At 39.0% G+C, this 17051-nt stretch overlaps 1 protein-coding gene across 5 annotated transcripts in view; it reads left to right on the top strand.

The window, feature by feature from the left end:
* The window catches only part of TMEM182 (transmembrane protein 182), an 85903-nt gene extending 71229 nt beyond the window's left edge, over positions 1 to 14674 (top strand). For all 5 annotated transcript variants that reach the window (XM_047853054.1, XM_047853055.1, XM_047853053.1 and 2 more), the window contains one exon: positions 12341 to 14674. In XM_047853054.1, the coding sequence (XP_047709010.1) occupies positions 12341 to 12561 (221 nt within the window). In that variant the 3' untranslated portion in view covers positions 12562 to 14674. The remainder of the gene's footprint in view (positions 1 to 12340) is intronic.
* The last annotated feature ends 2377 nt before the right edge of the window (positions 14675 to 17051 follow it).

The following is a 17051-nucleotide window of genomic DNA, read 5'->3' as shown; positions in this document are numbered from 1 at the left end:
ACACAGAGAGATATTCTGTTGGATGGGACAAAATACTACTGTTCATTTTATTAGCTCGGGCAGAAAAAGTGATGTTCTCAGGAATAACTAAAGTTTATGGTTCAGTGGCAATTTCCACAATGAAGCACAATTTTGTTAAGGCAGTTATGGGGCTAATAAATTATCCTGAAGCTTGAGTACTTTGATAGAAGAATTTGTAAAACCTTTTAATTGTCTATTATTGACATTCTCAGGTGATGTTAATAAGCAAGTTATCCTTTCAAAGCTGAAGATGGAAACTTACATGCTATGCTATATGAACACTAGGAAAATATGTACTAAACACTAGGTTTTGGGGCCAGCCGGATTTTTGTGTACCACATTTAATATGGACCCATGCATATAATCATCTACTGAATTTAATAGAATTGAATTTATAATGCTTTCTTTGGTCAGATTTTATATTTTCAAAATGAAGAGATCTCATTCCATGCATCTGGTATTATACAATGTCTTTGTTTTTTTTTTTTTTTTTATGGGCCTCATCATTCCTTGCCTGAATCTCCCATGCTGGCCTTTGCCAATGCTCTGTGCTCTGCTGGGCAGTTAGTGACAGGTGCAGCTTGGGCCCAGGGTTGCCATGGCAGCTTTATCAATGCCACAAACAAGATTGCACACTCTCTCTATTTGGACAGATGACTTTAGGACAGGGGATACCCAAATTCCAAATGGCCATTGCTGGCTGTGTGTGTATGTAGAAAGACTCCTTGGCATTAGCAAGAAGATTGCTTTGGGGCATTCCATGCATAGCTGAGTCATGCTGATGTCACAGTTGTCGGTGTGAGTAAGGAATGGGGTCCATGGTATTCTTCTTGCTCTGTCAACAGGCTCAGAGCAAAACTTAGAGGACATATGTGGCCACTCCTTGCAGCTGGGCAGATTCCTCTTCAGGCAGTCTCTGGCCATGTGCTCCCCAAGGAGGTTCGGGTATGAACCAAGTGCATGGTAATTGTCAGGATTGTTATATTACAGAACCTGTTTCAGTGAGTCTAATCATACACGCTGCAATGCCTAAACAAGTGCTGAAATTTGTTTTAATGTTGGCTCCCAGAGAACTTTCAGATCCAAAGGGGGCTGACACCGGTCTTCTCCTAACCCTGTGATATTGGAGGTTATAGGAAAGATGCAGGAGAAGTTAGAATGGGTAGGCATCGCATTACAAAACATTTAGGTTATATGGAGGAAATTATTATACCACAGAATATTCCTAGTGCCTGGGCAAAGTGATATCAATACAGGAATTGTTGTGCCTGAGTAAGACTTCCAAGTGAACAGGAAAGAATAATGACATGATCTGGAAGTTCGGGGACACTGACATTGGGAGATAAGCCATAAAATGTAGAGATCAGCATCTTAGCAGCATATTAGGGTACAAAGATTTTTATTTCATAATTGAAATCACCTCTTCCTGAGTGACAAAGTGGGAATATGTTTTTCTGCTGATTGTAGAGCTAGACTGAGTCCCTCCTGGGTAGAGGTGCCTGAAAAGCTTCTGAATCTTGACTAGATCCCTTGTGGGACCCTCAGGCTGGTGAGACTACGGGGACCTCTTAGAAGTCAGGAATATAGTAGCCTTTGTTTTCGTAGACCCAGGATGTATTAATGGAAGTAAATGGTACCTCTGCAGTGTGATTGGCCCTTTGGAACAATTTGTCCCCTGGAGGCAAAGTAGTGGTTTGACTCCCACCCCATTCTGTGACCACAGAGTTACCTAGACAGCTGTTGCCCAAGATATTACTGGTCACCAGGGATACAAACTGAGTGAGTTGGGGTGAATTGTATAACTCCTCTGCCACGTGGGATAAAACACCTGAAGCACGTCCCTCCACAGCTCATCCCTGCTCCCTTCAGATCTGGAGGGCAGTGCTTTCTAAAAGCGTAGTGATACGAACCCTTTTTAAAAAGTAGCATAAGAAAGGTGAGCGGATATGAAGGGAATATAAAATTCGGAATCCAAAATACAACATAAAATACTGAATCAGAGTTAAATCGGATTTGTGGTTTGTTTTCCTTTTTCTTTCAAAAGGTCAATGGAATTTGTAGTAGCTCATCAGTTAAGCACATTTATTTCTATATAAGATAAGATAGATGTCATGGTTGCAAACTACAAGATACTTTTTCACCTGAATCCTAGAAAAAATAGGTCATAAAGCCAAGGGGCATATTTCAGATGTTCTCTCTCTCTCTCTCTCTTTTTTTTTTTTTTTGGCTGACAGTGAACACGTGGCTTCCAGGAAGTACTCAGTGTCATTCCTTGCTTCTCACGTCTTCCTCCAGATAAAGCAGAGCAAGAGAAGAGTATGTGGAGGAAACAGAAGACCATGGGCAGGAAGGGATTAGGGAAGAATTGCTGACGGTCTAGAGGCAGGCGCTCTAAACTTACAGGCATACGCATCTCCCTGCTTGCACCTGCTGTTTCCATGTCTATATAGTGAGAGATCCAGGCTATAAACAGCCACTTAACCCTGGACAAGCAAAGGGGCCTCTGTGTTAGCATAACAGACCTGGAAGACCGGCAAATGCTTGCCAGAATGGCTTTTCTAGAGCTTCTGGGTCTTTCCTAGTGCACCAGAGGTAGGCTCTTAGGAGAGGATCACAAACATGACCTCCCAGTGGGGAACAGAATATTTTACCAAAGTCCAGGACTTAACATTTTACTCATAGCTGTGTTTTGTTGGAGGCGAGTGGAGGAGGAAAGGAAGGGGGGACTAATGAAAACTGTAGGATACTGATACATCAGCCAGATGTACTTCTTATAGTAGAATTAGTGTCTCTGATTTTTATGAAATACAGAATGACAGCTTGGATTTCTCTTTTGCTCAGTAAAAATGCTTAGTACATGAGATCTGCTTTCTAAGTACCTGCTTCGTACTTGCTGTGACAACTTTCTAGAAGTACTTGCCTTGTGCTCTGGATTTGTGCCTTCAGTTGTAATATTTGGGAATTTGTTCAGGAAAAGTATTGTTTTGGATACTGATACTATTATAGTGTGGGAAGGCCTCCCTTCAAATTTTGATGTGGAATTTTAAATGTCCTCTTTATGACATTTCATGTAAACGTCAAGTGCTGGAATAAGTCAACCTTGGTCGATACTAAATAGGAAAGAACTCTGAAGAATTTTTATTTACAAGAATACTTTAAAACCTTATTACTTTTCTTTCTTGGATACTTCTTTGAAAGTTTATTTTTTCCCACGTGGCCTTATCAGTTGGAATGTGTGTAACAGGCTGTTAGGACCAGACGTGTCCTGGCTCAGTTTCGAACAGGGCACCACTGTGGTAGGTATATGATGCTGGAGTGAAGGAGCAGGTCCCCATAGGAGAGTTCAGAAGGGATGAGTGAGACCCAGGTCTGCGAATCTCCACCACCCCAGCCACCTGAAGGCTGGGAAGGGATGAGGAGTGTGAAGAAGAGAGCTCTTATGATCCTGAGTCTCCACCCTGAGCTTGGTGTGTATGTGTGTCCTCGTTGGAGACTTCCAGGGTGATGGTCCTGCTACTGCCCAGATAAACCTAGGGTATGAGAGCTCAGTTCAGTAATAGTGTTACTGGGACTTTCTGGAAAACCTTGAATTGCAAACATGAATAAATGCTCTCCATAACCTTTTAAAAATGCATCTGTGTGGTTCCTTCTGAGAACTAGAGCTACAGGCCTGGCAGATGAATGCTTTTACTCACATGTCATTGTATTTTGGGAGTATAATTAATCACACCAAAAGAGAATTTTCAGATGTGTAGGGTGACAAGATCCTTTCCTGTTTATAAATGGCATCTCTGGTGTGGGGTTAGATTTTGGTATGGTGGGAAGGCAGAATGAGTTTCCATCAGTTCATTCTCCTTTTTTAAAGTATGTGTATCATTAACATCTGTTATTAATTTAGCTAGGAGGGACTCAATTTCTTTCCAAATATTCTGTTTTGTTCAACATCCTTCCCCCAAATAGTCACGTTGCTCAGAATAACTAGTAGTGCATGAAAAAGGCATATTGCCTTTTTTAGTAAAATTTTTAGGTATTTTCTGAGGACTTTTCCCCCCTTTATACTTACTTGTAGGAAAGAGAAGCACATTAGATACAGACTCCTCCAAATGACCAGACTGACATATGCTAAGAGTCTGTCGTAGAGATTTCTATAACTAAAGTGCTGTTGGGGAGGGACAAGAAGTTTGCTAACTGGATACTTAAAGCAGAAAATGTCCTTAATATATAGAAGGGCAGCAAAAGATATTAATATATAAAAAAAGGAAGGGGCAAAACATAAGAGACTCTTAAATAAGAGAACAAACTCAGGGCTGCTGGAGGGGTTTTGGGGGGGGGATGGGCTAAATGGGTAAGGGGAATTAAGGAAGACACTTGTTGGGATGAGCACTGGGTGTTATACATAGGGGATAAATCACTGGAATCTACTACTGAAATCATTATTGCACTGTATGCTAGCTAACTTGGATGTAAACTAAAAAATAAATAAATAAAAATTTTTAAAAAGGGAAAAAAAAAGAAAAAGAAAATATCCTTAATATATAGAAGTGAGCATAAGTCTGGATTCACCTGTTACCCTTTCTGAAATATTCAGCAGTGGGCCTGTGGGGTGACTGGTGCCACCTGGTGGAGCATTCTAATAAGACATGGGCACTCCCTCACTTCTGAAATCTCAGAACTGGAAGGCACCATGGCAGTTTATCTTCTTGCCTCTTGGCCAGTCCTGAAATAGCCCAGTCATATGAGAAGCTCTGATACTTTAAAAGATTTCAGAGAATAATATTTGCTAGCTATTAGCGGGAGCTCATGCCAAAGCTCAATAAAAACAATGATAATAACCAAACTAGCCCATGCCTGTTATATGCTTGTCCTGTTCCAGACACCTTGCTAAGTGTTTTACTTCCATTCATTCTCCATGACTGCTCTCTGTGGGAGGCACTGGCACCATCTCTATTTTACCAGCAAAGACCCTGAGACAGAGAGAAGTACAGAACTTTGTCAAGGTTGCTCAGCTGGGAAAGTGTGAAGCTTTCTAACCTGTGTACCTTTGAGGTCAGGTTTAAACCAGGGCAGTCAGAATCCAGGCCTGTACTGTTCAGCCGCTTGCTGCTTAGTGAGTGTGACTGTGAGTAAATACTTCCGTGGAGTTAAGCGAAAACCGCTTTCCGGATGAAATCCCTATTGACTTGTATGGATGGATAAACCCTCATGATCATTCTGTATCAATAACTCTTTCTCGAGAGAGAACAGACTATCGGATACGCAGAATGTTTAATGCCTATGATGATCATGCCAATCTAAGAAAGTAATAAATATTTGGGAAATCTGATAGACATTGTATCGGTTTGGTTGACTAAATAAAAACATGAGGCCAGATAATGAAAGGGAAGGGACAAAGCCATTTGTCTAAGGAGATGTAGCCATCACTTCAAGATTCTATGTTTGAGTTGGAGCATCGCAAACCAAAATATTCATAGTGGTGGCTTAATTCATTATCCCCAAGACCTAGAAAGAACCCACGTGGTCACCCATAGATAAATGGATGAGTAAAATGTGGTCTGTTCCTACAATGGGACAGGGCTCAGCAGTAAAAAGCTGGGAATGGCTAGCACATGTACAACGTGGGTGAATTCTCAGTCATCATGTTGAGTATGAACAGCCAGAGACAAAAACTGCATGCGGTCGTGCTTTCATTCCTGTGGAGTTCTGAGGGCAAAACTCTGCTATAGTGATAGATGCTTTGGGTGAGGGGTGTGAGGAGGCGTGAAGAACCTTTCTGTAGTGACAGTGATGAATATGTTCTGTTTTCAATGGACTGTGGCTACACTGATGTTTACATTTATCAAAGCTCATCAAACCATACACTTAAAATTTGTACATTTTTCTCTATGTGAATTATACCTCGGTTTTAAAAAAATGAGAAAGAGAAACAATGAGCCTGGAATGCTTTTTACACATTGGAACAAACTTCAAACCATTGGGGCTTAATATAATACTTTCAAATATGAGTACGGGATAAGTTAAAACATGTTTGTATGAAGACTATTTATGGATCTTCTGCAAAAGCCCCTTTTGGGGACTTTGTCAGTCATGCTTCTCAGTGTCCCTATGCAGAACAAAGAAGGCATTCGTTATGTATTTCTTGATTAATTGCCGTGTTTCCTTTTAGAAAATGACAGTAAATACATTGCTTTTTGTTTCATTTTTGTTCTTTCTTCTGGGCATGTAAGATCCACAGTTGCCATGCTATCCTTTGTACTCTTACCCACACTCCAGATTTTTTCTTCATTTCTGTCATGAGCATGAACCCTCTCCCTGCCCTCCAGGGAACTCTACCTAGAAAAGTAACCTCATCTCCCACCAGCTCCTTGGAATATTTTCTCTATATTGTAGAATGTCTTTTGAATGTCTTCAGGCTAGTGTGTTATACCTGCTATCAGGGTGTATCAGGGTGTCCATTTGTGTTATGCCACAGGCTACTTTGACCTTGTGGCAGTTGACTATTGCAGACCTCATTTTCATCTTCTGAAAATAGATGCAAGAAGCAAGCTGAAGCTATCATCCTAAAAATTTTTTTAATGTTTATTTTTGATAGGGAGAGACAGAGAACAACAGGGGTTGGGGGGTTGTAGGCAGAGAGAGAGGGAGACACAGAATCCAAAGCAGGCTTCAAGCTGTCAGCACAGAGCCCGATGCGGCGCTCAAACCCACGAACCATGAGACCATGACATGAGCTGAATCAGACACTTAACTGACTTAGCCACTAGGCACCCCATCCTAAAATTTTTTGAAGCTTACTTTGTAGTTCTGTGTAGATTCCCTTGCTGAATATTGCCCTGTCTCTAGAGTACATGCATCCTCCAGGTAGAGAAAAGGCAATTTTTTTCTAATTCTACTTTACTATTCACTTCAGCTTTCTACATAATGCATTTTTTTGACTACGGAATTCTGTGACATTTTCAGTGCCCAATGAAAGCTGAAATGAGTTGCCACTGAATTTGTGTGGAAGCATGACACAGAGAGGCCAATGGAAGCATCTTGAGTTTATGATTCTTTCCCAAGTGACCAATAGCTGCTTGTGATTCAAGTTGTTAAAACACATTTCAAGGGTTGCGTGGGTGGCTCAGTCGGTTGAGCATCCAACTTCTGCTCAGGTCATGATTTCATGGCTCGGGAGTTGGAGCCCTGCGTCGGGCTCTGTGCTGACAGCTCAGAGCCTGGAGCCTGCTTCGGATTCTGTGTCTCCCTCTCTCTCTGCCCCTCCCCACTTGCATTCTGTCTCTGTCTCTCTCAAAAATAAATAAACATTAAAAAAAGAAGTTTTAAAACACATTTCAAGGCAGTTCAGTTACATCTAAGCAGTTAAAGATCAAGCTTATCGTTTTTCAGTAACTCCAAAAGGCTTTTGTTTTTTAATACAAATATGTCTATTTCTAGGCAAGGATATAGGGGTTTGACATTTGCCTGTCTTTTTGAAGAGTTTCCATTCTTGTGGCTAACTTTTCCCTAGGACTACATTTTTAAATTTGTTTTTTATAAGATAGTATACAAAATCTTCATAGTATGTCTTATTTTTCCATACTTTTTTCTATGAAATATTGAGGACATGTAGTTTTATTTTTCAGTCTGTGACTTGGTGTTGGGGAAAGTTCTTTTGTATTTTTTTCCACATTGTGATCATTTCCATTTTGTTTATCATTAGCAATTGTGTTCCTGATGGCCATTTGTGACTAAATTTTATGTGACTTTTGTTTCAGAGAAAATGCTTTCCAAATAGAATTTTTGATATTTTTAAATTTTTTTTAATGTTGATTTATTTATTTTTTAGAGAGAGAGAGAGAGAGTGAGCGAGCAGGGGAGGGGTAGAGAGACAGGAGAGAGAGAGAGAGAGAGAGAGAGGGAGAGAGAGAGAGAGAATCCCAAGCAGACTCCATGCTGTCAGCACAGAGCCCCATGTGGAGCTCAAACCCATGAACCATGAGATCATGACCTGAGCTTAACCGACTGAGCCACCCAGATTCCCTGAATTCTTGATATTTAGAGGGAAAAGTTTTCAACTTCGTAAGAGAATCCGTATGAAATCATAAGTTTAATGGCTCTTCCTCACACTGCTAATTAATAAGGGAACCAACAGGTTCTTGTGACTTATTTGTCCATGATTTTATTATTACAAATCTTCATGGGTTTTGGTACCTTACTTTGATTATGCCTCCAGTGAGCTGTTTTATGAATTTTTGTTGGTCTTCCAAAAACTAGGTATTTTTAAGTTTAACTGGAAATAAATTATGCTTTCAAAATATGACCAAACTTAAATCTAACTTAATTTTAGAAGTAAATTATTACCTAAATACTAGCAATATTTTCTAGTTCTGCTAAAATCATAGTGGCAGGTGAGCTTGAAATGCAAATCACTTGTTGCTCAAGACAGTTATTAGTTATATTTTCATGAATGAGAGTCCTTTAAGATATCACGGGATAATAATTAAGATTTTTCCATAGTATTTTGCTGTTAGTATTTTCCCAGATGAGACTCTCCACTTGGTAGGTGAACCGGATCAGTAATATTACTGTTCAGTAATAGTCACAAATAAAGTTGTGGAAAGAAGATGTATCTTGCTGGGTATATGAACACACATACCCTCCTCCCATTCCCCCATATATAGAGAGCATATATATGCTCTTTCTAACACGCATAGCCATAGATTCCCACTACACTTTTTTTTATTCATTCATTTTGGTTTTTGTTTTGAAATATTTTCACATTTACATTGAACTTGAAAGTCTCTTCACCCAGAGACTCCATTCACGTTTCACTAACCATCTCAATAATGTCTTTCACAGCAAAAGGATCCAGTCCTGGAACAGGCTTTGCATTTAGTAGTTGTATCATTCGAATCTCCATCAGACCAGAATAAATCCTAGGTAGACCTTCATGACTTTGACTCTACAAGAGTACAGGCCTGTGATTTTCTACAGTGTTCCTGAGTTGGCGTGTCTGATGTTTTCCTATGGCTGGATTTAGGCTCTTCATTTTTGGCTGCATCACAGTAGTGATGCTGTGCTATTCTCATTGTGTCTGACAAGGTTGTTAGTGACATGAATATGTCATGCCACTGGTGATGTGCACTTTGATCATTTGAATAAGGTGATATTTGCTAGGTTTCTTCAGTATAAAATTACTGTTTTCCCCTTTACAAATTGATAAGTGTCTTGTGGGAAAAGACTTTGAGCCTGTGTAAATATTTATTTCTCATCTACATTTCATTTACTAGTTTTAGCATCCATTTTTGTTTCTTGCCTGAATTATTACTTAAATGATTGCCAAATGGCGATTTCTAACTCAACTATTCCTTCTACATTTATAAGTTAGCATTCTGTAAGGAAAAGCTTTCCCGTCTCCCTGCTAATTTATTTATTCATTTATTTATATCACTGTGGGCTCAGATTTCTGTTTTATTCAGTGAGGTATAATGTACCATTATCATTTGTTGTTTGATAGTCAGATTGCCTCAGAACTGTCTGGGGAAGTCCCTGAAGCTCACTTCTGAGACACTCCCACAATTCCTTGAGCACATCTGATGTTCCTGACTTACCTGGTACTTTCTGTCCCAGCCTGGATACAACTATTTCTTTGAGATGCTTGGGTCTGATATTTAGAAGCGAAGATCTGGATACTTGGTATGTTCCATGCTACTGGGGTGTTACTGCTCTCAGACCCTCTCAGGGAACAGAACCAGGTAATATATGTAGGCATATACATACGGGTATATTTTAACACACACACACACACACTTTTACTTCTCTATTATCTATCTATCCATCATCTATCTATCTACCTAGAACCATAAATTCACACTGATATATTTAACTCCAAACCAATAGAATAGAGTTTATTCTAACTTTCCCCCTTTCCAAATTTGTAACTCCCCTTTCAGGCGGTGAAGAACATGATTCCAACTAACCTCAATATATTTATTTGTTTCATCAGTCTACCTCTATGTAACAGTCTCCTGATTCCTCTGTTGGCCAGATGTCTCACGCAGACTCCCCATCATAAATTCTTACTTTTCAATGTCTGTTAGTTCATTTTCTTTCTGTCTGTCTCTGTCTCCATGTGCAAGTGTATACATGCACACATACACACACTGGTATAAAACACTGGCAATTTTAATAGGTAAGGAAACTCTGTCTTACCCCATGGGAAGATATAATTAGAAGCTGGTATGATATGAATTAAATGGACAGTATCCTCAGTTGGTGAACAAGTTAAAGACTGCAGTGATAGAAATGCCTATTTTCATTGCTTTCAGGATGCAAATGCTCTTGAATAACAGCAGTTTTTAAGTATATTTTTTAATATTTAAGTATATTTTAAGTATAAGTTAATTCTTCCTTATAAAAAATCTCCACATGATTACCTGCAATGTGTTTTTTTGAATACTCTAAATTCAGTAATGAGTTTTGTAACTTTTGAAAGGATATACAAATAAGGCTTCTAGTTTTTCACAAAGGCAGTTTTCTTTTTTTTTTTTTTTTTTTTTTTTTTTTTTTTTTTTTTAGTAAAAATACCTGAAAGCACAAGAGATTCATATGACGGAAGAGAGATAAAGAAACATATCCGCAAATAATAACAAAGGTTTGCAGTGTGTTTGCATAAGGCAAATGGTATGCAAATAACTAAGCCAAACTTTTACATTAGGAGAGAACGGTGTCTATATATTTGCAGGAAAATGTATTGAAATGCACAGAGTTGCTCGACAACACATGGCCTTGCCATATTGTTGTCAACATCTGAGGTACGGCTTTGCGAGGAGTTTGCTCGGCGGCTATGACTTTACTATTTCTCTCTGACATCGCTGTTGTTCGGTGGTTAAATTGCACTCTTCTGTGCTGCCATATTTGCATTTACATTACAGACCACAGTGTGAAGGATGTTTCCTATTAGTGAAGCATCTATGTTGATTCTTCATTGCTCTGTACTTTGTATCACGATTATGAGAAAGTTTGAGACTCACCTCGGCATATTTATAAGCCCTTCTTCTTTTGTGAGTGCTTCTCAAGATTCTTTATGCAACTGATGGCCCAAGAGAGAGAGGGCATCCTAAATACTGTAGGAGCACAATCAACTGGGGAAGGGTGATTAATGGCTAGGCTCCTGAAAGCTACTGTGTCCTACCAATATGCCACCATCTCTGCTCTCAGTCCCAGGGTTATGTTTACCTTTCAGACTGACTGGCAATTAGAATATGGAGATTTGATGCCTGATGCTTCTGTTCCTTAATTCAAAAACTAATAGGTCCTTGACAGGTTTGGATTGAACTTTTGAACAGCTAGCAAATGACCTCAAGTATATTTTGCTTAGGGACAGATTTGAATCCCTCAGGCTGCATCCTGCTCCGGATCTGTCACTAGTGAGTGAGTCAGCCAGCTGACTCACCTGGGTTTGCAGCTCAGAAGTGCTGCTCCCTTCTGTTTTTTTTTTCAGTAGCTGCCACATGGAAAAGTATATGCTTTGTGGTGTTCTCAAATTTTAGCATCCGTGAAGCTCTCCTGTCATATTGCTCCCTCCCCACATCCCCACATTCTTTTTACTTCCTTTCTTTTGTTTGGTAAGGCACTTGCTCTTAAACCTGTGGTTTTATAGTCCACTGAACTTTTTCCAGGCAATGTTTCTTTTATGCCGTGATCCATCTTACCGTATATATTTCAATTCGAAAGAATCATGTATATTCTTTTACATTAGTCCAGTGCTTTCATCTCTGTTCTTGTCTGGCACTCACTTCAGCTTCTGTTTTCATTGACACAATTACCTGTAGCACCAGTCAGCTGTGTTGTAATAACATAACAACAGCCGGAAAGACCTGAGCTGAAAATCAGCTCTGAAAACTGCTAGTTAAAAACCAAGGGTTAATGGTACCTATTTTTACCAGTTTATTGTATACTGCAATAAATAATATATTACAGTGCTCACCCCAAACCAGACATACAGTACAGATGGGAAATGTTAGAAGAAATTCCACCAGGCAGGATCTTTGACTCTTATGTTCACAAACGCCTAATACAGAGCCTGGCATACAGTAAGTACTCAGTAAATGCATGACAGCTGTTGCCATTGTTCTTATGTTGCCATAGCTCTCATCTCAATGCTTTGAAAATTAAAGATAGACAATGTGCATATAAAACACATAAATAAAAAGTCTGACACAAAGTAGGTGACTTGGCTAGGATTGTATTTTTAGAGACTATCATCAGGCAAATGATTGGTTAGCGTTCTTGGGAAAACATCTTCATAAAGCCTAAAGGTCTTTCGTTTTGTCCTTCCCAGGCATCCTGTTTTCCCTGGTGGTGATGCTGTATGTCATCTGGGTCCAGGCAGTGGCTGACATGGAAGGCTACAAAAACATGAAAATGAGAGACTGCTTGGAGTTCACCCCTTCTGTTCTCTATGGCTGGTCATTTTTTCTGGCCCCAGCGGGGATATTTTTTTCTTTGCTAGCAGGATTACTATTTCTAGTTATTGGACGGCATATTCAGATACATCACTAATCAAACAGTTGCCTCCCATGTTTTCTTGAGCATAATCAGATACATCACTAATCAAACTGTTGCCACCCATGTTTTCTTGAGAGGTTTTAGAAGAGAGAATTTTTTTTTTTCATTTTGTTTTGGTGATCCCAGCATAGAATTAGTTGGTGAGCTATTTAGTTGCTATTTGAAGTTCCCCTTTAAATTTTACTTGTGATTTCCCCTAATAGGAAGGTCCTAGAGTCTTTCCCAACAGCCACATGTGTCCATCTCACATAGGTGCTATCAAGAACCTAGTTCTGTAAGGAGCAGGTAACATGGGCCTCCCTTTCATTGCACCTGTTAAAGCTCACACAGGTTACAAAGGCCTGTTAATGGCATAACACCACCACCTGGGCCAATGAAGCTTTGATTGAAAGCTTCCTTCTTGGCGTTCACTTCTGCTGCTATTAAAAAAAAAAATCTTTGGAGAATAATTAAGAACGGAATACAAATGTTGTCAGAGAACTTACTCCATTTCTTCTCCACACACATGCGTATCCCCATACACATTCACTGACTCCTGTGAGCCAATTATTTATGACTTAAAAATAGATAGCAGTGTGCTATCAGTCAAACACATTGGCTGAAATGGGCCACAACCAGACTGAGAATGTGTGCTTATCCCACATTCTCCCCAACAGTAGTTTGGTTACTTACTTAATCACTTAGGTTACTTAATTGTGCATGCTTACATAAACCTTAAACTATGTTTAAAAGTGGCAAATCTGCACTGCCAAATTACATATGATGCAGACTGGGTTTTCACGAGCTCAGTGGATTAATTATATGTAACATGGCTGAAAATATGTAACAACCAAGCACCTTAGCTTAGTTCAGAGTTCTGTTTGATATTTTAAAATTCCTATTTAAAATTATAGGCTAATATGTTCAGCATGTGAAAATTTATTGATGAAATGTGCTTTTAATATGCACTAGCTATAAACTTTCAAAATATTTCCACATGAAATAATAGCCTTGCTGTATTAAAGACCATGAAATAGTAACTTTCCCCAAGATTTTCTAGGTTGTAGTTCTTCTGATAATTTGATTCCCTTAATTATTGTCTCTCAGTTCCTTCATCTTTACAATAGGTATTTTAACATTTACAGATCTGCTATTTCCTTTAACCTCCTGGAAGAAAACTTTGTGCTGGTTGGTGAATAATTCTTTCTTACTTGCTAGTGTAGACATGTAGATGTTTTGCATATCAAAGATGTTTGTTTGGCACTAATTTTCATTGAAATCAAATCCATCTGAGAAGCCCACGTTGCATTTGCATCTTGGAAACCTCCACCAAGGAGCAGTTTGGTGTTGGTGAGGGAACAGAGAACCTGTGTGGTATGAGAGCTTTGTTCTGGACACAGCATTTTGCTCTGCGGCCTTTGTGAATACCTAAGGCAGGACTCAGAGACAAATTAAGAGTGACCGCCGAGAAGATGCTGTAGGATAGAGGGGCTATTGCTTTCCATTCCTCGTCCCCCTGATGGAGAGATCGCCTGTCTTCTTACACATCTATCCTTTCCGTTAACCTGTTTCAGTGGGAGGGATTTCTGGAGGGATCGCCACCGTCTGAGGTATCTGCAGAATCATGAGGGCATTTTAATGTTTAGTGACAGATAGGATTCGCATGCAATAAAAACCAAATACAAGAATAAAGACAAAAAAAAAAGCTTCAGGGGTTTAACTGGTTTCTCAAGCCATCTGAGTTATATCATAAATGTTTTTTGTGATCCTTGCCTTTGTCTTTTTCTGTTTTCATTTTTATATTGCTCCGTTTACTTTGCTTTTGGCTTGATTATTAGAAAAATAATTATGGGTTCTGTTATGCATATTTGCTGTGATATTAAGTTATGGCATGCCATTAAGTTTTCCAGACGATGCTAGATGTATTTGATTAGTTCATGTCATCTGTAAATACAATTCCTTTTTGTAGAACTTTGGAATGGAGCCTTTTTTCTAGTGTATTATATGTCATTTAAATTTCACATACAAGCTGCTTTCAGTAAAGGTTTGAATATTTATAAATTTCAGATGGTTATCCTCGTTTTCTAATACACTTATGCGGCTACCATATATTTATCACAAGGCAATTGGCTGAATATCTGATGTGTATGACACTTTTACACAGATACACACTTTGGAAGTATTTCATAGTTGTAATGCATCAATCACATTAATTCAGATGCATTTCCCCATCTACTTACCAGCAATCTGCGGAAGGAAGGAAGGTGAGTTCTGTGTGCTGTGTCTATAAGTAAAATATACTTTAAAATAGCAGAAATATGCAGTATATTCTCGTAACAGCCTCGTGTGTGATTTGGGATAGTGTGTTTGCCTCTATTCGGTGTACTGATTAATTTTCAGAAGCTTCCAAATAATATGTCAAAACCCTTTGTAAGTGTGTTGATTTTGCATCATAAAGTTTCAGTGTAACAAATGAGATGTCTTTTTGGTGCCATCCTGGAAGGAGTGAAGTAAGAGGGCAGTGCCTCACGCCCTTGGACTTGGGGAAGGCTGTTGTCTTTCCATACTGTATTTGCTCTGGGGGTTCAGTTTGGTCGGGCAGCAGGTGGTACATGCACTGGAACTGGCTGGAAAAACTGTGCAGAGAAGCTGAATGATGGTGTTCAGTTTGGGGGTGGAGGGTACGACTTAAAAAAATGCTACTAGGTGCGCTATTCCTGGCCATTTAGTCACTGTTTTGACTAATATATGAAATGTATTTATTGAAGTTGAATATTAAATCCACTTAGAAAAGTGCATGGTGGATGAGGTGTCAGCATTTGGTACTTATCTGTGTATCTATCATCAACACATAAGTGTGTGTGTGTGTGTGTGTGTGTGTGTGTGTGTGTGTCTACCCAGAATTATAAATTTGGATACAAAGAGATAAAGTGAGTGATGGAAATCAATATAATTGAGATAAGCAAAATTTTACAAATCCGTTTCTCTCGGGGGACAGTAAGATAGCTGTATGTCCCTGAGTACCACTTTAACTGTTTTACTCAATTGATGATGGTCTCTTCAGTTCAGTACATAATTTTACTTATATTTTCATGAAAAGCAACCAGATTAAGCTTACAAAGAGGCTTAGAATGTCATAAGGATTAGACAGATATGAGGTGCCAGTAAACATAAGCTGTACATACATCTGTAAGAAAGTAGCATTGTGGAGAAAGACCCGTAGTACTGGGCTTACATGGAAAGAAATATATTGAGTAAGAGGATAGGTCCCCAATTTGATTTTTGTGAAAGGCCACCAGGAGTGAAGGGGCTCATACAAAAGAGATGGAATGGAAACTACATTTTTTGTTGATTGTCCAAAAGAATTAAATACATAGAGACATTTCCTCGGCGATGACCCAGAGTAGGTACAGAAATTCCAACAAAAACTTAGGAAGACAGTGTATTAGATGTTAAAAACCAAGGAGGGTGAGGAAATATTAAACATCATACATATTATAGTAAGCATAAAGCAAGCTGGCACACTTAACCTGGTTGGCAGGATAAGAGGAAAGAAAGAACAAAGGTCCTACTAGAGCTTAGAGTTTCTGAGCTAGCTCCATCAAGGCAAGTGCTAGGACCTCTGTCTTTGGGAACGTTGAGATCAGCCTGGACCAGTGTGTGAGGTTGGGAAGTATTAGAGAGGACAAGTCTGAAATGACAGCGGAGGAGTACTAAGAGTCCAACTCTGGCTTCTCAGGGGTCATTTCTCTCACAGGTGTGTCCCCATGGCTGTGAACAATTGAAGGGGCAGTTGGCGGGTTGAACTTTCTAAAATGATATGCCTTAGGATATAGAGAATCATATATTATGTCTAACCAGTCGATTCTATTTATAAGGCATCTATCTGTAAGTAAACACATTAGAATGATTTTGAATTCTTCAAGTAATAATTTTTCTTGTTTGCACAAATGATAGGAATAGTCTTAATTGTTCTTATGAAATAAGTGTGCTTGGGGTAATTGGCATCCTGTATTGATCCCAAGTATTATGTAGATAATGTAGGGGAGAGAAGGCTCACTGGAATAACATAAATACATATACAGCAAACATTTTAATAGTCTCATTCTTCTGGGAGTCTAGGAGTTATTGTGACATAATTCACTGAAAATGTAGATAGCTCCCCCTTTGTGTGGCAATTGGGTTTTTTTCCTTAGCATTTCTTTGTCCATTTATTCTAAAAAGAGACTGCCACTGTTAAAAAAAAATTCACCAATGCTTACAGATTGTGTCGTCACTGCAAACCATCTAAACAAATAGGTATTTGAACAATATACCTTTAAAAAGAATAATAAGAAGAGTGATATATAAGGAACAATGCTTGTTGCCTTATTTTTTTGTGCGGCATATACAGACACTATATGAAGTACTGATATATTGTCTTCACTCCCCCCCAACGCAAGAACTTTTTCCTCAAGAATTTTATGGGTTTGTGTAAATTCCTGGAGAGATGTCAAACAGAAAGC

This window comes from Prionailurus viverrinus, chromosome A3 (assembly GCF_022837055.1).
Source record: "Prionailurus viverrinus isolate Anna chromosome A3, UM_Priviv_1.0, whole genome shotgun sequence".
Taxonomy (NCBI): Eukaryota; Metazoa; Chordata; class Mammalia; order Carnivora; family Felidae; genus Prionailurus; species Prionailurus viverrinus.
The sequence above is the reverse complement of the archived record's forward strand: the minus strand, read 5'-3'. Positions and strand labels throughout refer to the sequence as shown.